General features: G+C 41.0%; 1 protein-coding gene across 1 annotated transcript in view; it reads right to left on the bottom strand.

The window, feature by feature from the left end:
• slc9a1a (solute carrier family 9 member A1a) overlaps positions 1-14790 on the bottom strand; it is a 31870-nt gene extending 17080 nt beyond the window's left edge. Inside the window, exons 1-3 of the mRNA XM_085365355.1 lie at positions 14508-14790; positions 3744-4216; positions 3101-3351 (exon numbers count right to left, since the gene is read on the bottom strand). Of these exons, the coding sequence (XP_085221481.1) occupies positions 3101-3351; positions 3744-4216; positions 14508-14790 (1007 nt within the window). The remainder of the gene's footprint in view (positions 1-3100; positions 3352-3743; positions 4217-14507) is intronic.
• Between the last annotated feature and the right edge of the window lie 8662 nt (positions 14791-23452).

Genomic DNA, 23452 nt, shown 5'->3' with positions numbered 1-23452 from the left:
CCATCTGTCCTCTCTGTCCAAAATGTGAACATTGGCATCCTCGAAAGAGTGTCCTTTATCCTTAAGATGCAGATGGACTGCTGAGTCTTGTCCTGTGGAGGTGGCTCTTCTGTGTTGTGCCATGCGCTTGTGAAGTGGCTGTGTCGTCTACAGTAGACGAAACCTGGGTCAAAATCAAGACACAAGAAGTGGAATCCTTCACTGCGCACATTAACGCTGTGGATAAAAACATCAAGTTCACCAGGGAAGACACAAAGGACAACTGTTTGCCTTTCCTGGACTGCGCTGTGCACATTGAAGAGAATGGCAACCTCAACATCGAAGTTTACCGGAAGCCCACACACACGGACCAGTACCTCCTGTTTGACTCCCATCACCCTCTGGAACACAAACTTTGAGTAATTAGGACCCTACACCACCAGGCAGAACTTGTTCCCTCTAAGCCTGAAGGAAAAAAGAAGGAACACACACATGTAAAGGAAGCACTCAAAACGTGCGGCTATCCTAAATGGGCAGACGCAACAACATTGTCATCCCCTATGTAGCCGGTGTACCAGAAAAACTCAAGAGAGTTTTCTCCAAGCATGACATCCCGGTGCATTTCAGACCCAGCAACACGCTCAGACAAAAACTGGTTCACCCGAAAGACAAAACGCCAAAACACAGACTTGGTGTATGCTGCACAGTGCAGCGAGGAATGCCCAGACTTCTACATTGGAGAGACCAAACAGCCACTTCACAAGCGCATGGCACAACACAGAAGAGCCACCTCCACAGGACAAGACTCAGCAGTCCATCTGCATCTTAAGGATAAAGGACACTCTTTCGAGGATGCCAATGTTCACATTTTGGACAGAGAGGACAGATGGTTTGAAAGAGGAGTGAAAGAAGCCGTCTATGTCCACTGTGAGCGACCATCTTTGAACAGAGGCGGTGGTTTACGACACCAACTCTCTGCCATCTATAATCCAGTTTTGAGATCCCTTCCCAGACGCCTTAACGCCCACTCACATCCTGGGCCATCTGATCTCAGGAATTCGCATGATAAGGTGGGGCCAGGTTTCACAATGAACACACCCGAAACTCTGGCTGACTGGGACCCACACCCAGTTTCACACCTTGGCTCAGGCGATTAGAGGATCATCAGGGGGTCCTTTTGTCCCTCTGTGGGGGGTCACTCCCACTAGGTTTATATCTGGGACTCTCCACCATTTGACCTTAGAACTGAAGAAGCTTCTCGGATGAGAGGTGAAACGTCTTCAAGCAACTTAAAGAAGTCCAGACGCTTTTCTTTGCAAGCTCCTTTGACTACAATGACCTGGATGACTGAGAACCTTCACAGACATGCCACTAAATCCTAGCTTGGTTCAGGTGGCATTAGATTAGATTAGTTTCCCAAACCACTGGCTATATATAGAACATAATTTTCCTGAACGTATATAAGAAGTGTAATTTTCACCCAGTGGTAAGAATATATAAAGATTATGGCATCTAAACACTGAGGAGAGGTCCAGTACAACATAAGAGTATCTCACTCAATGTAACGCTATGTTGGAATCAGGAAGAATTTCTTCTTCTTTGTAACTAGTTTCCATGGGTGATCAAATTCAGCTTTCCCCCAACTGATCAGTCATTTCGGATTTCAGCTCAGATGTGTAGTCATGCCATTATACTGCTCGCTGGGGTTCTAAGAGTGCAGTGGAGTGAGAACAATTCAACATATTTCTCCATTTGTTGTACAGTTGTACAAGCAATAAGTGTGGAGAAAACCCCCCGCCAAAAAACAAGACATCATTCTGGCAGCTTTACGGCTGCGATAGTCCCACCCACAGCACTGATTAGCCAACATCCAACATGGGTCAGGTTCCTCTTCAAGTTTCAGACTGTTCTTAAACAACAAACAAAACTGAAAAAAACACTATGAAGACATTAAAAGAGGGATTAAAGAACCAGAGTTAAAATCTATTAATTTCGACTAACGAAGGTCGGCTGGATCATTCACATTGTATGTGAATGAAACAGTTAAATATAATTTGGTGATCTCCCACTGGTTTACATACACTTCAGACATTCTCATTCTTAACAGGTGAATTAAACGTGTCACAATGCCAGACAAGCCAGTCATCTTGATTAAGTGGATGAATTTAAACATATGTCCCATCCAGTAAGGGACTGGTGAGGTTCTTATCGACAGTGATCATTTTATTTTAATTGTATTCCATTTACTTACTTTTCTGATTAGGCCAACCCCTGTTTTTGGTAGCGGAGCAGTTTCTACACCACCCAATCACCAGTGCAACTATGTTTCAACAGCCTACTAATACCATCCGACCACTGAAATCTCTCAGCCTGGTGTTTTGCTAGTTTCAGTTTCTTAACATGTGGAGCTATGAAGCATTAGATAAAACAACAGGCCAAAGGTGACAAAGTTTATGGTATTTAGAGACTTTGACATGGACAATTTTACATTCAGTTTAACTGGAAATTGCTTGCTTAGTGTCTTGCTGCACTGGTCACAATGTGTACTAGGTTTCACTGGAATAATAATAATAATAATACTAATACTACTACTAATAATAATAATGGATTACATTTATATATTTTGTAACTGGAAGGTTGCTGGTTCGATCCCCAGCTCTGTCTGTCTTGGTCGTTGTGTCCTTGGGCAAGACACTTCACCTACCCCCTACTGGTGATGGCCAGAGGGGCCGATGGCGCGATATGGCAGCCTCGCTTCTGTCAGTCTGTGGCTACAACTGTAGCTTGCCTCCACCAGTGTGTGAATGTGAGAGTGAATGAATAGTGGAATTGTAAAGCACTTTGAGGGTCTCAAAAAGCGCTATATAAATGCAACCCATTATTATTACTCAAGTACCATGAATTTCAACTTAGCAGTGGTACAATTACTGTAAATGTACACAACTTTGAATCACTTAAAATTCAGTGATATTGCACAGTAAAACGGAATAATCTTATTCATTATATAGAGTAATACTGAGATTCAATTTTGCCATATCCTGCATGTAGAACACAATCTGACAATGTGTTATAACGCTGGGGTTTTCGTGAGTTGTTATATACCAGACTTGAACAAACTTACGCCATGATGCCGGAGAGGTGGAATATCTCAGCAGACAGGTAGGCCATGTAGCTGTACAAAAAGACAAAAAGAGGCTCGATGACGCGCGTGTGGGAGGTGAAGCGTGAGGTGAAGGCAGCGAGGATCCCGTACAGAACTCCAACTAGAACGCCACCCAGGGCGACTACAAAGAAGGAGATGACTCCCAGGAAGCCTTTCAACAGCGTCACTGAGCCAATGCCTGAAAACTCCTCAAACAGGTGGTACAATACCTACAAGAGGGAGAGTGAAAGAGGGAAGAAAAACTGAATAACAAAAAAAAGGTACTAACTAATGAATATGAATTGGTAGGAGAATAGTTTAAGAAACAGGATTATGATGGGTGATAAGGACATGAACTAATGTCTTAGTCAATCCAGTCAAGGGGCTAAGGACAGAATGCATTGTTTGCTGACTGTGAAGCTCCTTTTATTTTTTAACATGAAAATAAATTTGGCCTCTGGGCTGGTTACACATTGTATGAATAAAATGTATATACTAGTCCCTGTAATGCCAGGTAAACAAATCAGCAGAATGCCAAATGCCAAACAGTTTTAGCCTGAAAAATGTCTGCCTCATATATATCAGTCTACTGTACTACTTAGACTGCAGTTTGGTCACTCACCACAGTTACGGCATCATTGAGTAGTGATTCGCCAAACACCAGGATGTGCAAGAGCTCATTGATGTGGATCTCCTCAAACACAGCAAGCACAGCAACAGGATCCACAGCTGATATGATGGAACCAAAGAGCAGGCACTGCAGAAGCCCTATTCTGCTAAGGATTGAACTGCTTTCTGTACCAATCTGACACACACCATATAGCAAGCCCCCAACAAAGAAGGCATTCCAAAGAGTACCCACGACAGCAAATATCAGAATTGTGCCCAGGTTCTCCATGAAGGGACGGATGGGCAGGAAGTAGCCAGCATCCAGGATAATGGGGGGCAGCAGGATGTAAAAAAACAATTTAGAGTCCAACACTGGTGGGACTGTTTCACCAGTACCTCTGATGATTCCCCCTACCAGCAAGCCCACCACGATCAACAGGCAGCTCTCTGGCACAATGTTGGATAAGTGAGGAACCAGATGGAACCCTGGATGGAAACAAAAGAAGAGACAAACATGAACAAGTGCTTGATATGAGCAGCAGAAGGTTTGTATATATAGTATTGACCACCTGTACTCACTGTCAACTACAAAACAGAAGTAATACAAATTCAATGTGAAAATCGAAGGAAATGGATCTTAAGTGGAAAAAAAAAACAAAAAAAATAATTGTGTTGGTTTATGGGTTAAATGATAAGTAATAAACAAATAGTGTGGACACACCCTGAAATTAACTGGAATTATTTCGAGCTCTTTTCTGCTTTACAGAGATTACACAGAACTAACCACAAGCAATCATCTGTAACATACATCACTTATGTGTTATGCTACCACCCACACAGCTAATTCCTTCTTGTGCTTTAGATTTATTTTTATTTATTTATTTATTTATTTTTTTAAAATAGTGCACAAAAAATAAGCTTCTGAATTTATTCATCACTGTTAACATCAGCATGAAATGCACCATTCTGCACTGGTGATATAGGCAGGAAATGCAAAAGGAAGAATTTTGTGTGGGCTGTATAGACTTGCCAAAGCTTGCCTGTCCTCACGTACTCATTCCAACATCTTAATAAAAAAAAAATAAAAAATAAAAACTGCAGCTGCTGGTATGTTAAAGACCTGTGTAACCCCTGATCCTAACACCATCACCTTATGTACTCTTGAAGGAAAAAAAAAATGAAAATGACATGCAAAAGATATAACGTAGACAGATCGTAAGAGACACGAGAGACCAACAAAGTTAAGCGTGCAGTTTAAATAAAGTTACTATCGCCCTACGTTCAGGACATGAAACAATACATAAGTGCTATATTTTACCTTTATTTTTATTATTTAATTTACATTAAATTTTTATTTGATCAGCTAATCTAATTTGGTGGACATTCCAGAGAACTGAAATAACCTTTCCCAATCAGGTGGTATTGCTTGAGGCTACATAGCTCATGTCAAGGCACAGAGTCTGTCAATACGGTATGCTCACAGTAAGACTTTGACACTCCCAACAAACGACATATACAGTGTGTCTTTGAAAGCCTATCTTTCTGATTATCAAAATACATACACAAGTTGCCTATCCATGTTGAGGCAACGGAACAACTGCAACTTTTGGAAAAACAGTAAATAAAGACTTCAAAGGGACAGCAGTAGGCATCCCACAGTGGGGCTGTTTTTACTGTACACAGGTATGTGTCAGTATTTTGCTCGCAGTGTAATAAATAACACAGCATAAACAAACTTAAACAGGGCAGGGTTACAACACATCCAGACAAAACAATATTTTTGGGAAAGATCATTTTACACTGTAAATCAATAAATTTGGTATTTTAATATTGAATACATTCATCTAAAATAGCACATGTGAAACTATCAGTGAGCAACATAGTTACAAAGTTCAATCATCATAGGACAAAAGTGGTTGGTGCCTGAAAGCAGTACCACCTGAAATAATAGCTGCTGGATTTGTTACCCCTCTTTTGAACAAGGAGAGATGAGGCATGAAGATGGTCCCTCTGATCGGCTTACTTTTACACAATGTGATTATTGGCACGCTAAATGAATGAACCAATTAGTGCATAGTACAGTATGTTTCTCAGTTATAATACAGGTTGTTTCTCATGTAATTATCAGACCTTCATGCCAGTACGCATGTTTATTGCTACAACGCAACGCATCATTTATAGTGAAAGCACATAAGCATACATGTCTTAACGGTATGTAAAACACCAGCATCACAAGTTGGGCATTTGTGGGGGTGGTCTTGGTGTGTTTCACGCTAGGGCAGCTTGAGCACAACATTAACAGTGTTTCAGAAAAAGAAAGCTCAACAAGTGCATGTCTGTGCGTCACACAGCTGCAGGATTAGAGGCTTTATCTTAACTGGTCTAAGAAGACTTCATTTCCCCACGATAAGATGCCAGAACTCAAGTGCTGCTCTTTCAAATAACCTTAATATAAAAAGAAAAAGAGCGTCACCTAAACCTCCTGGGAAGCTCAGTATCCAACTGGGTCAACAAAGATATTCTATGAGAACTGCTTGAACACAGTAAACGAGAACTTTATGAAATTTCAGCCAAAAGGATGGGATGTGAGCAGGATGGAAATTCTGCTGCTCTTTCTAATTGGAAGGTTGCCGGTTCGAGCCCCAGCTTGGACAGTCTCGGTCGTTGTGTCCTTGGGCAAGACACTTCACCCGTTGCCTACTGGTGGTGGTCAGAGGGCCCGGTGGCGCCAGTGTTCAGCAGCCTCGCCTCTGTCAGTGCGCCCCAGGGTGGCTGCGGCTACAATGTAGCTTGCCATCACCAGTGTGTGAATGTGTGCGTGAATGGGTGGATGACTGGATATGTAAAGCGCTTTGGGGTCCTTAGGGACTAGTAAAGCGCTATATAAATACAGGCTATTTACCATTTCTGGAATTTTCCAAAACACAGTGTCTTCTCAGAAGAGAGGGTTGATGTGCTCTCAAGAGGCTTCAAATATAAGGCTAAATTAGCACCACAAATTAGCACCTTGTTGATTACAACATCTCGACTCCCATAGACACGGTTACATAATTACAAAGCTTCTTCTAAACGTGTTGCAGGCATCAACACTACAGGGATATCTGTTAGTGTGGGGGACATCACATTACACAAATCAGCCTGCACACCCCAAGCTAAACTAATTGGTACTCAGCTGAACAGAATTTAAAGTGAAAGGCCTTCCTCAGAATTAATACCCATGATAACATTTTACACAAAAATGCCTGCCAACAACTGTGGTAGGTCATATCCATTTATCCTTTTGCTTCCTTGATAATGCATAAATAATTGCAACAGTTTCATTTCTCAGCCTGTCAATGATCCCAAACTGTATTGACCCCCCCCCCCCCCAAAACCCCCAAAACATTACACACATACATTGGAATACTGTCAGTCATGGATTGGCCTCCCCAGAGCCGGAATCTCAACATTATTAAAGGACTGTTGGGTTATCTTGGCAAAGAACAGTGCAAAAGGAAGCCAAAATCCAGAGAGCTTTGAATGTTCTTCAAGCCCGGACAACTATTCCTGAAGATTAAAGTACATCTTCAGGAATAGTTTACTATTTTCATCTTATACCCATTTCCATTTTTGCTTGCACATTTCAATAGATCACTTCACCCATTTCCCACTTTCCTATCAAAACATAAAAAATGAGAGGCGCCACATGACTTTAACACAGTCCTGTAACTTAAATGAATATGATTTTTTTTTAGCAATGCTCACACAGAAAGCACAAAGTGTCATACAAAGATTTTACAAGTCTAAACTTCTCGTCACACCAGGAGAGAGCTCTAAGGCTACATTCACACTGCAGGCGAAAGCGCATCGAATCTGACTTTTTGGACCCTATGCGACCCATATCCGATCATGGTATAACAGTGTGAACGGCACAAATCCGATATTTTCAAATCCGATCTGGGTCACTTTTGCATGTGGTACTGAATCCAATACATATCTGATGTTTTAGAAAGCGACTGATGTTTGAATGGTCATGTCGCATCAAATCTGTCTTTTACGTCACTGACACAGGACAGACGCCAATTATCAGCGCCGGAGAAGTGCCCGAGAAGACGGTTTCCTGGCCATCCAGTGTAGATGTTAGTGAAACCGCTGGGAAGACAAGGTTGGAGAAACATGAACATTTTATTTGTACTGTATAATCTGCAGATTCTGACAGAAATCTGCAACTATCCTTTGAAGCACCGCTCCTCTCTAAAACTGCAATAAGGATAATTATTAGGCCATATGTAAATAACAAAATAACTTTATAACTTAGAGAAAAATTGGGAAACGTAAAGTCTGAAACAGTCAAACAATATTGTTTGCTCTGGGTCTAAACAGAGTGTGTTGTGTGTGACGTCTTCTTTTGCGCATGCGGGCCGCTTTGAGGGCTCACACTAGAGCACGTTTGCTGTCACATTTTATTTGTAGTGTGAACGAGCAGATAAAAAAAAAATAAATCGGATTTGATCCAAAAAAAAAAAAAAAAAAAAAAAATCGAAATTGAGCATTAAGACCTGCAGTGTGAACGTAGCCTTATTCAAAGAAAAGAGCATCTCATTATACCCAACTGTGAGTCTGAGTAAAGGGAATCTACATCACATGTACGGTTTTTCCCAAAGCATTTTCTTTTTTTCAAAAGATGTAAGAGGGTGGGAAGCCAGCAGTGGTATTAATAGAAGACAAACAGAAGATCCCTTCTGCAAAGTGGTCTTCTGATTGACGCTGATTGAATCTAGAATAAAATAAAGTTCAATCTCAAGGACATGAAATACCCCTGCAAAACATTTCTAAACTGCTCTAATGACTGAGTGTTGCAAAGAAACACAAAGCCCTTTGATAAAATGTTGGGCAGTATGGTACTTGAGGAAAGGGGAAACAGGTCACAACTGTATGGTATAAATGTATTTCTGCTGGTGCATTGAGCAGAGGCAAACTTAATACTGGACCCAAGAAAGAAACTAAATGTGCCATTATCATTCATGAGTGATTGTAGATGCTGGACATGTATGCCATTATCATTACAGACCCTTCTAAATATAAAATTCTTAACACATGCAATATTGGGGGCTAAAGGTTAAGTTAAAGTAGACTGAACAACCCATCCTAAGCTAAGTGTTGACAGCACATTGTTAAATCTCTTAAGCACAACTCCAACTATGGCCTTCAGCAATCATCTAATGAAGGGTAATAACACAGAAGATAAGATAGAGAAAAGGAGGGAAGCGAACTTCAAAGAACACTGGCACAAGCTGGTACACAACTCTATCATGATTAAGACATGGGTATGTAGGAAATAAATGTCTGAAGGGCCATGTAGTGTGTAAGATAATAAAGACTTTTTTCATGCCATGTTCTTAAAGTAGAAGATTAGGCAGTTTCTCATGGCTGCTTTTCAATAAGGGCAGCTGCTGTGTCCTTGCCCCATTGCCTCCTGGGAGCCTTTATGCAACAAGGTTATTGAAAACTAGCAAAGAGTAACAGCTCTTTCAATTCTGGATGTGTACCCAGTGTCAGTACTGCCTAGTATGAACTACACTGTCATTCCCAAAACCAGGAAGTGTGCCCTGTTGCCAGGTAACTTACTACAAACCACTGGCAACCAAATCAGCTGCATTAAGCAGACACAAAAGATAGCAAACATATTTAAAGAGTTTCTTTGTTTAAAATGGTGACGTTCATCTGGTCTCCTTTGTAGTAATTGTGATACGGCAGGCAGCTTTCCAACACCATAACATTGGCGTTCACAATGAGGCCAAGATTTGCATGTATTTTAGTGTTAAGTTAAGTGTTGTATAAAAGTTGTTGTGAGTTATTGTTCAGTGCAGACCATTGGGGTCAAGTTGCTTGTGGAACACAGCATTGTTTTTGAATTATTTATTACGGCCTTGTGGTGGTATAATTTAGTATGATCCCTGACGTCATATCTATACAAAACAACCGCAGGGGTTTCCTTGCAAGGATATGATTCTGAGTTTTGTCTTCTACTATAACAACTGAGTGGAGTACAATTTAGTGAGCATAACTAGTGTCAGTTGAACACATGTTTTTAAGCGAATAGATTGAGGTTTTAAACACTGAAAGCAGTGAAAAAGAAAAGGATGAAAATCCGATGCTGTTGCCTGATTTGCCATGACTTACTTAAAAATATTAGTAAAGCAACTTTCTTTCTATGGCTTTTTATTGCATTTATCTACCCATGAGGCAATTTTCTAAATTAAACTGAGATATAGCTGATTATAAACCATTAAACCAGTTGGTCAATATGTCCAATTGCTTTAAAAGCCTTTTGCATGAACACACTTGGTATTTACTGTAAGCATTTTTAAGCAAAGATATTTCTCTGTAAGTGTGGCAGTTCAGTACTTTTCTTTGTTAAAAAATCTGGGCTTGGTTTTAATAAATAACACCATACAGGTATGTGGAGTAGACTTTGTGACAGAGTGAGTCATTCTTTGCCAAGGGTTTGGTTTCAAATTCTGTACTGGGAATATTTCCCACACAACCTAAGGCCCATATCTAACTTGTTTAGTTCTACTGCAAAAATCCAGAATCACGCCTTAGGCCGCACACTCTTTACAACTTGAATTACTCATAAGCCAGGCCTTGGTTGACTCTGGCAGGCTGCTTCAACAATATATAGTAGCTGGAAAAAACAAAAAAACAAAACCTACAATGAGAGAAAAAAATAAATAAATATTGTGAGCGTCACCTGGGGGATCATTTACTAAGCAAACAAATTAGCCTAACAGCCTCAGAATCTCGACTCAAGACACAGTTTCTAGTGATTACAAATCACAAATGGGAACAAATCAAACCACAAGCTTGCAATCCCTCAAGTTTAAAAACAGGAAGGAAACAAAGACGTCACCACAGACATGAAAACAGTTAAAAGTGCGAAAAGGTACCACAAAAGACATGTAACACCATCAGCAATTTTATTAACTGCTGGAGCTGCAATTCTGGGTTGAGTTTTGGCACTGATTATGTTCTTCTTCTCATTGTTTAACAAGGCCATATTTTTTTAGTTAACATCAACAAAACCATACACTTACATATATATGCCCACTCAATGTGGGATTTTCTGAGCGATAGAAATGCATGCCTTCATTCACTTAAAGTTATAACCTGTTTCCATATTATGGCAAAGTCTGGCACACATTTAAGCCACAGTGATTGATAACCATAATTTGTATAGCCAAAAAAACCAAAACAAAACACCTTTATGACATTCCTCTTTAGTTTTAGACTCTGAATTCTGACGTCTCACTGTTAGCGTTTTGGCCACTGCAATGCTAGTGTTTTGAAACCGGAACTTACCATATTTGGAGAGAGGGTGGAGTGTTAACTTATAAGCTAACGTTGGCTAACAAGCTGCCTCCAGAAACTGTAATGTTACAGTGCACAGACACAAGTATCTGCTAATTTACTAAGACACAGGCTAATAATATACTAGTATTTAACTCTGGCTGAGGGAAAAAAAAAACTTCCTGCCCTGTAACCCTAACAGCTATTTGTCTGATAAAGGCCCAGTTCACAGACTAAACTTAGATGAGGTGAGGCCTCCCAAACACCAATCGGCTAGTTTTCTATGTCAAGAAAACTGTCAGTCAAAGCAGTCAAACCCCCTTTTCCACTATGCAGATAGACAAGTTAAAGGAGAGGGAACTATCCATAAAGGCCAAAACTGTTCTTTTTAGAGTTATTATTGTTGTAAGGTTGGATATTTTAAGGATATTTTAAAATAAGAGTCTGTGGAGATTAGGGCTGCCACGATTAGTCGACTAGTCACGATTACGTCGACTATCAAAATCGTCGACGACTGATTTAATAGTCGACGCGTCGTTTGAAGCTTTGTAAGATCCCAAAAGACGCAGGAATGAGTAGCAGGATTTAAGAGTGTAATAACGGACTGAAACAGAAGATGGCAGCACTGCATGTACAACGATGCCAGCTGCCGTTAAACCCCGAAGAAGAAGCTGTGTCCCAGAATTCATAGCGCGGCCCTGCTTAGTTTCCAACAATGGCGGCAGCTAGTTAGTTTTAATGTTACTCTTATTATTCTTTCTGGGTCACAAAATACACGTTTAACATATTTTTAGGCGAGAATGTAGCTGTGGAAACCTCAAATATCTGCTCAGTTTATCAAGACACCACATATTTTCAAAAGCGCTCCGACGTTTTCGGAGACGTCTGTTACCCACTAGCTCGATAGCTAGCCGGGGGCAAGGTCACTAGAGCTGTGAGAACACCGGACTCCCGGCAAATCGTTTTCAAACCCACCGCCGTCTTTCGCTACTCAGGTTAAACATGATATATGAGTCACTTAGATAACTTAAAAATGTTATTGTTTGGCTTTTTTAGTATTTTATTTGTTCCTGAGTAAATCGGTTTGGCTGAGATTAAAGTTATAGTTTTTACACAGCTGAATAAACGTCAAGCAGACAGCTGATTATCAGAAGTGTGAGATGCTGGAGAATTTACTCCGGTGTCCTGTTATATTTTAGATAGCAAGGAGTTTATTAAACTTCACCGAAACAATCTGCAAATTTCATTAAAATTTAATAAACTATCATCTTTTCTTTATTTTTAGTTAGCACATACCTTAAACACTTAAAGCTGTAAGCTAATGCTAGTTATATAAGAGCAGATGCTGCTGGTGCAATAAGCTGTATGTTTTACGTCCAATGGATCTGATTAGTCGACTAATCGCAAAAATAATCGGTGACTAGTCGACTATCAAAATAATCGTTTGTGGCAGCCCTAGTGGAGATACATGTGCTTTATATGCCAACCTTGAGGGACTGCTAGTAGAACTGCAATGTTTTGCAGCCACGGGGGCTTGGTTTTTTTTGTTTTGTTTTTTTTATGAGAGAGGATAGGAAATCTGTGTAGGTATTGTTTTACTCTTTTATCTATCACTACAAGCCTATATCACACGATCACAAATCTGCTTACAACTTAAAAAAAAGCAATGGCCATTTCATGTTAGGATCTATTCCTTTTTTTTTTTTCTTCCCTACAAGAAATAAATAAGGTTCAGGTTGCAATCTAATTTCTACTAAGTAACAAATTACACTCATGCTAAATGTGGAAAGAAATTCAGCTAAAGCATATTTTTCATCCCGATTAAAGAAAACATAATTTTTTAAAAATGGATGCTTGCAAACACAGCCTTGCTCTTAACACAAAGACGACATGTTTTTATGAGAACTATCTATCTATCTATCTATCTATCTAGCACTTCAAGTGGACTTAGCTTTAGGGTCACAAGATAAGATATGATATTTGTGGTACAGTGTTTATGGCCTGATTACAGAGACAAAAATAGATACCTTGTGAATATAAAGGCTTTGACTCTTAACCAGTGTTTACGGTAATGACAGCTTGTCAGTTAAATTGCATCCCCTGGTTCTGATTCATCTGAGAAGATTTGGGGGTGGCTATAATCAATTTATGTAAAGTGCTCAGTTGAAAAAAGGCAGAGAAAAGGCACCATGCACAGTCAAGGTTGCTTCAGAGACAAATGGTCTGTGAATACGCTTTTTAGCTTGTAAGATATAAATTCAGTGAACATGAATCAGAGACATGGCTGAGGCAGAGCAGGGTAGCAGCCACTTTGAATCGTTCAGAGCCCATTTTAAGTAGTCAAGGGATAATCGGAGGCTTAAGGTCACCACTGTCCTCTGCTGCTGTCAGCCTACACATTCATCTAGTCTCATTTTTTAAATTTGCCTTTCTTCGACTTTCTGTACTTTCCTCATTCCTTCTGCTCACACTTTCTGCCAATGCTCATCTATCATTTTTACTGTGTGTCCTTGAGCTGCATCCTAACAAGTAAGCTACCCAAACCAGGTGGACCCTCTTCCTGTCCTCTCCCCTGAGATACTGGGCTTCTTGCCCAGACAGTGAGGCAGTGTCCTCCCTGGCTACAGGCTGCTGCTCAGTCAGGCCCCTGATGTCACAGGCAAGTGACAAGCTGCTGGCTCTCATAATTTAAAAAGAAAAAAAAAAGAAAAAAAGAGATGGCTCAGGACAATACAGTGTTCTGTAGAAAGCAGAAAGCCAGGAGAAATTGATGGTAAAGACAGTATAAAGGAGAACACAAACAGTAAGGGGGGGGGGGGGGGAAAGCAAGCTGCTTCTAAAACATCGCTCAGGACAATACTGCAAGGTAGAGGTAGGGCCCCACTGTGCTGAAGACTACATATCCAGACTGCTGTATCAGGTTGCTTAGTCATCATTGTAGCAGGGAGTGAATATAGCTCTTAAACATCTTCACCACATGACACTGGCAGATCTGATGAGTAATCTTCCTGAACAGCAATATTGATTTGCCCTCTCACAGACTGAGCTGAGCTATTTTGAGCAAACTAGTTAAGTCTGCATACCAGAGTCATCATTAATGCACAACAAAAGTAGGGTGGCCTAGGGGTCAAACATGATGCTTTAAGATTATGGTTGGTTTGCTTGACAACTTCCATTCCATGTGATTTATCTGTGCGATCTACTATCTGATCACCAGGAAAACTGCACTTTAACTCAACTCTTTTGATTCAAATGTACCTTCTATGAACTGTAATTCTGCGTGTTTTTCATAATGTAATTATTCACCTGAAAAACTGTCTGTTACCTGATGTAGGAGAGAGACTTATAGAATTTGGGTAAATAAGGTAACACTAAATCAGGTATTTCCAGAAAAGGCTGCACTCATACTGACAGGTCACGTGGAGCTTTCGCATAACATCACACTCACCTAATTTCATCAAAGAGGCAAGGAGGACCCATAATGAGATTTCAAACGGGACCCGTACGTTTTCGTAGTTCAAGTCTAGCACAGGGAAAGCCTTTCCAGTGTTGTTGTGACTGCCATGGTCAGTCGCTTTGTGGCTGCCCGAGTGTGCCGTGATAGGAGAATGCTGGTCGGAGCTGGCAACAGCGACGGTAAACACGGAGCCCTCCAGAAACACTAAAACCATCACCAAGAACAGTCCACGAAGCCGGCCCGAAGCCCCGTGTGACACAGTCCTGGAAGGCATTACTGCTGAAAAATAAAGGCGACCTTGAATGAAAATGAATCCGAGTTTGTTTGGGTTTTTTTAACAAGTCGGCTTGAAAAACCGGGCAAGTTTAAGGAAGTTGTGCCAGTTATCGCTTCGTAGTGTCGCGTTAGTTAAAGCTCGTCAACCGTAGAAGATTCTGACAGTTAGTTCGTCAAACTGACACTGAAGCAAAGCGAAACCGAACCAGACCCCTCATTATGTCAGTTAACGTTAGCTAGCTAGACTTCTTCGCTTGTTGTAGCCAGGTAAACAGCCGCTTCCAGCACAAGTCGTTGCGGAAAGAAAGCAGGAAACGCCAAGATGCTGAAAGAGTGTCTTTTTTCCTTTTACAACAGTCCAGTGCCCTCAGTTGCTCTACGTAGCGGCGTTTCACAAGTTTGTCCGTTTCCTTGTCATTGACTATCAACGTCTTCTTCGGTGGAAGATGTCATCGTTGATGCTGGAGGTAAACGAGGCACAGCGGCATCCCTTCAGCGTTTCCTCTCTCCCCCTCCTACCTAAGACAGTCGTCCGTGCGGCGGCCGTGCTCAGATACTGACCTTGAATAGAAGCTACACGGCAGCTGCCACATTATGTGTTTACCGTGTGCCCCGACTACACCAACTTTTTTTATATTAACCTTCGTGTGTTCCGCATCTCCACGGTATGTCCGGAGAGACTAGACCCTGTGCTGAGCTCAGACGGAGGATCCGACGGGTGGGGGTACTTGTGCGTATGCTCCCCCTCTGCCTCGGAGGCTTTTTTTCCCCGGGGTGTCAAACCAAGTGGCGACTTGACTTGTCTGCAGCTGTATTATAGCCTCATACAGCCTTCAAAAAGCACACCCTTTCGCGGAGCTTTAGTGGGTGGGATGAGGAGTAGACTGAAGTGGGGTGGGGGGGTGGGGCGTCCGCATATAGTGACACCTATAGGAAAGGAGGTTTAAGGTGTGGGATCTCCACAGCGTTTCTCCTCTGCACGCCTACTCTTGAATGGGCTGTGTGGAGCCTGATATTGTTGGCATGTGGGTGCAGCTGGAAGGCCAAAGATCAGAGTTAACTACAAACAAGAGTTCAGAAAGCATTGTTCATTAGGGATGCTTCAAATAAAACCATAGTGTTTTGTGCCTTTGCCTTAAGCCAAATAAAGTCTGGGGATGCAATTTTAATTCTCAATTGAAGCATGGTGAGCAGTGATATTTATAATACATAATTAGTAATGTGATAGCTGCATAGTGAAGGGTCAGTGGCCAATTTCAGCTGCCAGCTGCAGCCCACAGAGGTCTCAATATGCCATTCAAAGACACATATCTAGAGTGCATGCTTGCTATTGTGAGAAATGTAGTTGTAAAAAAACAAAACTCTCTCTGTGGGAGTGGCTATGTAAGTTACAAATAATGACTCAGCACTTTTCTAGTGATTTTCCAAACACACCTGTCAGATTTAGCAACATGTAATTTCCTGCTGCATCGCAACGGTTGCTTCTGTTTGAGTTTCAAACCCAGTCTTTCTGTGCTTAAAGGATACCCTGATGGAGTTGACACACGACCCTCAGTGCATAAAGAAAGCTAGAAGGTAGTTCATTTTTGTCAAATGGACGAATTACAAAAAAAGGACTAAAGAACCAATCCATAAAATTTGCGGTAGATTGTTGTTGTTTTTTTAAAACTTATTTACCTTTTCACTTTTTTTCTAAAGAGTCACAAAAGTTAGGTCACGCTAAAACAGGAAATGAAAAGCGACATGAGCTGATTGTAGATTTGCGCTCATGTAACTGGACATTTAGATAAGGAACTTTCCAGTGATAAGAAGATGTTAATTTTCTACGTCCAACCTGCAAAACAAAAGTAACTTAGATCACGTCTAGTCTGTCAGAATGATTGTGAGTGTGCCAATAATAAGGTATGGTTACTGCTGATAACAGTGTACTGCATTACACCCACCACTTAAACTCTGTTTCAGTCAGAGTTCAGGTGACAAAGCGTCTGTGCTGTTTGTCGCTTATTTCTTAATATCTTTATAACACTTTATAACTATAAGGCGTTGGTTTTTACAGCTCTTTGTTGTGGCTTCTATGGCGCTTCATGGTTTCTGTCAGTTACTTACATCAGGGGGACCACAGAACCTGCTTCTGCTTTACTGTGGCTAACAGACTTTGTGGTGGCAATAGATCACTGATTTCTTCTCTGGTACTAAAAGTATACATTATATACTATGTGTATGTACTACTGATCTTTGTAGGATGCTGTAATTGGTATTAGTATGCAAGTTTTAAACACAAAATATTTGGTTTTGTCCCAGTAGGGGAAGCACAGATAATAAACACTAAATACTGATGACTAAATTTAATTTAGCTGTGTTTGGTTTCAGTTTTCTGGTTACTTGGATTGGTGGCTCACTCTCACACTGTCACAGTTTATTAATAAGCCACTAATAATATTTCCACTTCTTTTCTTATTATGCATAGTGAATGAATGTCTGCTGTGAGGAAATTTTATTTTCTTTGGAACTAACAAGCACATCCATTAGAGGATTTACTATACATGATGATTGTTTTGAATATAAATACTTTCATCACTTTTTCCACTGCAAATGCAGCAAAGGCTGTTTTGTATATTATGTAGTATGGAGCTGGATGTCTGTGTAGGTTCTCAGTCATCCATTCATGGTACTCTTAAGAGCTTAAAAAAAAGAACATGGAGAATTCTCTCCAACCATGACATCCCCGTGCACTTCGGATCCAGCCACGCCATTAGACAAAAATGTTTTGTCAACTCAAAGACAAAACTCCCAAATACAAGCTAAACAATGTAGTGTGTGCCATGCAGTGACAAGTGCTTGGATGTCTAAATAGCAGATTGCAAACAGCCACTCCACAAGTGCATGGACCAATAAGACATATGGTTTGAGAGAGGAGTAAAAGAGGCCATCTATATCCACTGTGGATGACCATTGCTGAACAGAGGTGGTGGCTTACAACACCAGCTATTAGCCACCTGCATACAATGCAGTCCTGAGATTCCTTCCCAGGCGCTTCATACCTTGCCTCAGGTGACTCCAATCACACACATGATTTTCTCACCTTGACTCGTGATGGCGCACACGATCAATAGTAGGTCAATGACCTCCTCCAAAGGGGAAAAACCTCACTGGGCACCATTTGTTTTTAGAATTGAAGAAGGCTCTTGGATGAGAGGTGAAACGTCTTCACAAACTTGTGTTTTTTTTTCATGCTCCTAAGATTATGGAACAGGATGTCAGTTTTCATTTTATTTACTTTTAGCATCTAAATTCATTACAGCAATTGTGCTGAGCCACAGATAGCGGGTGAGAGAGAAGCTGAGTTTATTGATTTGCTAGTTGTATTTATAGTAATAGTTAGAGCAAGCCTGAGGATTCACTAAATGCACTTTTACTGTGTGGATTGTATTTTCAAATTAGTTTTCTATTCTAAAATTCAGATTTAGTAACTTTTCGAGAAGAGCAAAAGGAACAGAAACACACTGATTAATTCACAGCCCTTAAGTATTTGTAAAATTAAAGACTGCAAATTAATCAGTGTGCTCCGGCCCCCTTTGTCTTCTGAGAGATTGCTGTCCTTGAGCTGAGAAGCAGCGAATTTAGACACATTTAGTTGGAAGAAGTCTTGAAGCCTTGTTTTGCTGGTACTACCCAATTCATTATACACTGTAATTTCTGACAACTTTTAATTGTTTAATAATTAAATTATTGCTATGAATATGAATGTGTACAAACATCTGTACATCTTTACTAATGTAAACTGTATGTAGTGTTGTTATTCTTGGTATTCAAAAGTCAGACTCTGCAACAGAACATACCATACGAAGCATGACTTTCTGAAACAACTTGTAAATGAACTCCCTACAAAAACAGCAGTGACCTTTTATAACCGGTCAAGGTTAGAACTAAATTCATAACCTTTATCTGCCCTCTTTAGCTCTGTTGTGGTAAAGCTTGGTTGCCAAAAGCTTTGCTGTGTGAACCCACATTTCTACACCATGATTCCAAATGTCATCCAGCCCTTGGAGAAAATAATAGTGGGCAGGGTGCTGTGGTTAGCAGATATGAGGGAAATTACCCAGGAAGACGGTGCTAGCCGCATGGCCAGCCTATCGTACTGATGCTGAAACTAATTATAGCAAATAGATTATGTGCTTTAAGGCCACATGAACTGGAAGCCTTGGTGGTTCAGTGCTGTAGTTAAGGCCACTTTACACCATACAGCTGAAGCCAAAAATTCTAATATGATCAAAGATAAATTGTACTTGACTAAAATAAATCCTGTGCCCGAGGAAAAGGGAGCTGCATATTGAAAGCAGTTCATCTAAGATCAGGCAAAAACAATTTTATTGAACTCTACTGACCAAGCCTGCAGTCCAAAGCTTGTTTGCTTTTCCTTTTTGGTAGACCTTCTTTCATATACTTGTAGCTAAAGAAAGTACAGTCTCAATGATAGAAGTCAATTTTTCTTCTTCTGAACTGTGCAATTACACAATTTTCAATCGTAAAACTCTACCAGCTCACCCTGACACTAAAATTGTTTATGTATCTGCTTTGAAGTTTCTATTTTCTGCGTTTATCTGCATGGCGCTACTCACTCTGCTTTTACCCGCAAACCACTTAATGTGGAGCAAAACAAGTCAATTATTGCAAGGCAGCATTTGAACCTCTGAAGAAGAAAAAAAAAGCTGTAACTTTTACCATTTCCACTGGATTTAAAAACAAGGCAATTGAGAAGTTTCGTGGTTACTTTTTCATTTGTTTGCGTTCATTTGGGGAAAAATGACTCCAGTATAAAACCCTGAAGCATGTACAGATTTGATCAGATATGCACAACACAAACAGAAAAAATGGAATATTTAGGGCCATAAATCCCTGTTTACATAAATATCTGCAGTTTACAAAAGGTCATATTGAGTTAGAAAATCACATAAGAAATTCAGAGAAGTTTAGCTGTAAATTACTGTCTTAATATTCTACTCAGAAGCTGTCTGCATCACTGTTGCAGTCCTGGCTTCGGGCTGACCACTAATGAAGTGGCTTTGCTGTACAGGCTAGCAGGATCCACTGCTGTCACCTTCAGGATTTGTAAAGCTTCACCAGCAGCAACCTGGAATGAGACTTAGAAAAACAAATGGTGACATGATGCCACCTGGTATAAGCTGTGTAAATGATGACGAGCTCTGACAGCATGTCTGCCAGCAGGAATAGTGGCAAAATATTTTGATGGCTTGAATAGCACTCTGTTAGGGAGAGGTAGTTATTTAAGGATCAAATCAAATCAAATCAAATCACTTTTTATTGTCACATCACATGTGCAGGCACACTGGCACAGCACATGCGAGTGAAATTCTTGTGTGCGAGCCCCACAAGCAACAGAGATGTGCAAACACAACAACACAAACGAGCAAAATACAAGAATGGCCAACCTGAAACTAATAAATATATGTACAATATATAATAGTGTATGCATTTCTGGATGTGTATACTAAATATTTTCCTACGTGTGTGTGTGTGTGTGTGTGTGTGTGTGTGTGTGTGTGTGTGTGTGTATACACATTTTTACAAATTAAATAGTAAAAAAATAAAATAAAATAATAATAATAATAATAAAATATATAAAATATACAGAGTTGAATATGTGCAAAACAAGTGGCATTTATATACAGTGTGGAGTGCATAATGTTGAAGTTCCAGTAGTGAAGCTGAGGTGTCTATGACGTGTTCAGCAGTCTGATGGCCTGATGGAAGAAGCTGTCTCTCAGTCTGCTGGTACGGGACCGGATGCTGCAGAACCTCCTTCCTGATGGAAGCAGTCTGAACAGTTTATGGCTGGGGTGACTGGAGTCCTTGATGATCCTCCCCGCTTTCCTCAGGCACCGCTTCCTGTAGATGTCTTGGAGGGAGGGAAGCTCACCTCCAATTATCCGTTCAGAGCACCGCACTACTCGCTGGAGAGCTTTGCAGTTGTAGGCGGTGCTGTTGCCATACCAGGTGGTGATGCATCCAGTGAGGATGCTCTCAATGGCACAGCGATAGAAGGTCCTGAGGATGCGGGGGCTCATGCCGAATCTTTTCAGTCTCCTGAGAAAGAAGAGGCGCTGCTGCGCCTTCTTCACTGTTTTGTTTGTGTGTACTGACCACGTAAGATCCTCAGCCAGATGTACGCCAAGGAACCGGAAGCTGCTCACTCTCTCCACAGCAGCGCCGTTGATGGTGATGGGGGTGTGTACTTCTCTGCACCTCCGGAAGTCCACTATCAACTCCTTTGTCTTTGCGACGTTGAGGGTGAGATGGTTGTCTTGACACCAGTGGGTCAGGGCGCTGACCTCCTCCCTGTAAGCCGTCTCATCACCGTTGGTGATAAGACCCACCACTGTAGTGTCGTCCGCAAACTTCACAATGATGTTGGAGCTGTTAGTGGCTGTGCAGTCGTAGGTGTAGAGTGAGTACAGGAGAGGGCTCAGTACACACCCCTGTGGAGCACCAGTGTTCAGTGTGATGGGGGATGAGGTGATGCTGCCCAGTCTGACCACCTGGCGTCTGTCAGACAGGAAGCTAAGGATCCAGCTGCAGAGGGAGCTGCTCAGTCCTAGAGCCTGCAGGATCCTCTAGGCTAAGAGCCATTTCTGAGATTGAGCTGAAGCATCTGGATAATGTCCAGTCCCCCCCCCCCCCCCCTCTCTCTCTCTTTTTGTCTGCTTCCTGTCTCTCCCAGAGTGTCCTTTGCTTTGAACCTTTCCCCCCATTTGCTGAAAATATTATTACTCTAGCTAATGCCAAATCACATCATGTATAATAAATATATAATAGCTCTTGTGGGGCACCTGTGTCCTTGGGGTATCATTTCTGATATCTTACATTAAGCCAAAATTCTCATTATGGCCATGTGGTCATGGCATGCTATGGTTCAGACAGTGACTGTAGTGTCTGTGTAATCTGGTGACTGATCAGAATCCACATGACCAGTATAACATAGATGGTTGAAGTAGATTACTGTAACTCACAGCACGCACTGTTGGAAACAATCATTGTAAGATGAACAATAATTACTGTAGTACAAAGCATGGAGAAATATCACGTACAGCCAACCCTGTGGTGATACTTACTTTAACAAAAGGTTTGGAATAAATGCCGTCCAACACTGTTGGAGAAAAGGGTAACAAAAAAAAGTCTGATTTGATTCTTTAATATCATTTTTAGCCTTCTAATTTAGCATGAAATAAAACATATAATCTCCCTCCACAGTGGCAATCTTGTCAATGTGGTTTATTTTGTTTTAGACATTGTTTTGTTTTTGTTTTTTGTTCATATGCGGTTTTTTAAATGATGATTTCATTTCTAAAGGGAAAAAGTTAAAACTTCTGTGGCCCAATGTGAAAAAGTGGTCATGTCACTTAAACCCAATTAAATCTCTCAGGGGTGTCCAACTCCAGGCCTTGAGGGCTGACAGGTTTTAGGTGTGTTCTTGATCCAACACAGCTGATTTAAATGGATAAATTACCTCCTCAACATGTCTAGAGGTTCTCCAGAGCCCTCGTAATGAACTAATCATTTGATTGAGGTGTGTTGACCCAGGGTGAGATCTAAAATTTGCGGGACACCGGCCCTCAAGGCCTGGAGTTGGACACCCCTGAGCTAGATTGTTGAGCATGAAAAGACTATCAAAGGCCAGGCCAAAGCATCTCAATCTGATTTAAGTCTGGAGTTTGACAAGGCTACTTCAAAATGATCATTTTGGGGTTTTTTTTTAGATAATCAGGTGGACTTGCTGTTGTGTTTCAGATCATTACCCTGCTATGTAACCCAAGTGTGGTTGAACTTCAGGCCTGAACTGATGGCTGCCATGAGAGCTATGAATTCTGCTTTCTACCAGAAATAGTAGAAAACAGAATTCATGGTTCTGTCAATTACAGCAAGTCATCCAGGTCCCGAAACAGCAAAGTAGCCCCAGGCCATGACAATAACACCACCATGTTTGACTGCTGGTATGATATTTTACACGAGCTATATCAGGACTCAAACTTCCATCTCATCAGTCCACGGAATATTTTTCAAAAGTCTTTTGGCAAATGTGATATGAACCCTTGCGCTCTTTTTGGAAATCAGTGGTTTTTTCGCCTTGGCACTCTCCCATGGATGCCATATTTGGGCAGCCTCTGTCTTATTATTAACTCATGAGCACTGACCTTAACTGAGGCAACTGAGGCCTACAGTACTGTTGTTTTGGGTTCTTTTGTGACCTCCTGGATGAGTCATTACTGCACACTTAGAGTAATTTTGGTCCACTCCTGGGGAGGTTTACCACTGCTCCAAGTTTTCTCCATTTGTGGAAAATAGCTCTCACTGTGGTTTGCGGGAGAATCAACAATTTAGAAATGGCTTTGTAACCCTTTCCAGACTGACAGATGCCAGTGACTTTGTTTCTCAACTGTTTCCTGTGTCACTTTGTCAGACAGGTTCTGTTTACAGGATTTCTTCATTCAGCGGGTGTTGCAGTATTCAGGCCTGGGTGTGGCCTGTGAAACTGAAATTCATGACTTAAAAGGCTTTTTTTCACATAATAAATTAAAACGACATGTTGTATTTGCTTGGCGTGTCTTTGTCTAATATTCATAGTTTGATGAAATGTGACAATT

Source organism: Diplotaxodon limnothrissa, linkage group LG11, assembly GCF_057381915.1.
Source record: "Diplotaxodon limnothrissa isolate DT_005_m linkage group LG11, D_limnothrissa_male_GT1.1, whole genome shotgun sequence".
Classification (NCBI taxonomy): Eukaryota; Metazoa; Chordata; class Actinopteri; order Cichliformes; family Cichlidae; genus Diplotaxodon; species Diplotaxodon limnothrissa.
The sequence above is the reverse complement of the archived record's forward strand: the minus strand, read 5'-3'. Positions and strand labels throughout refer to the sequence as shown.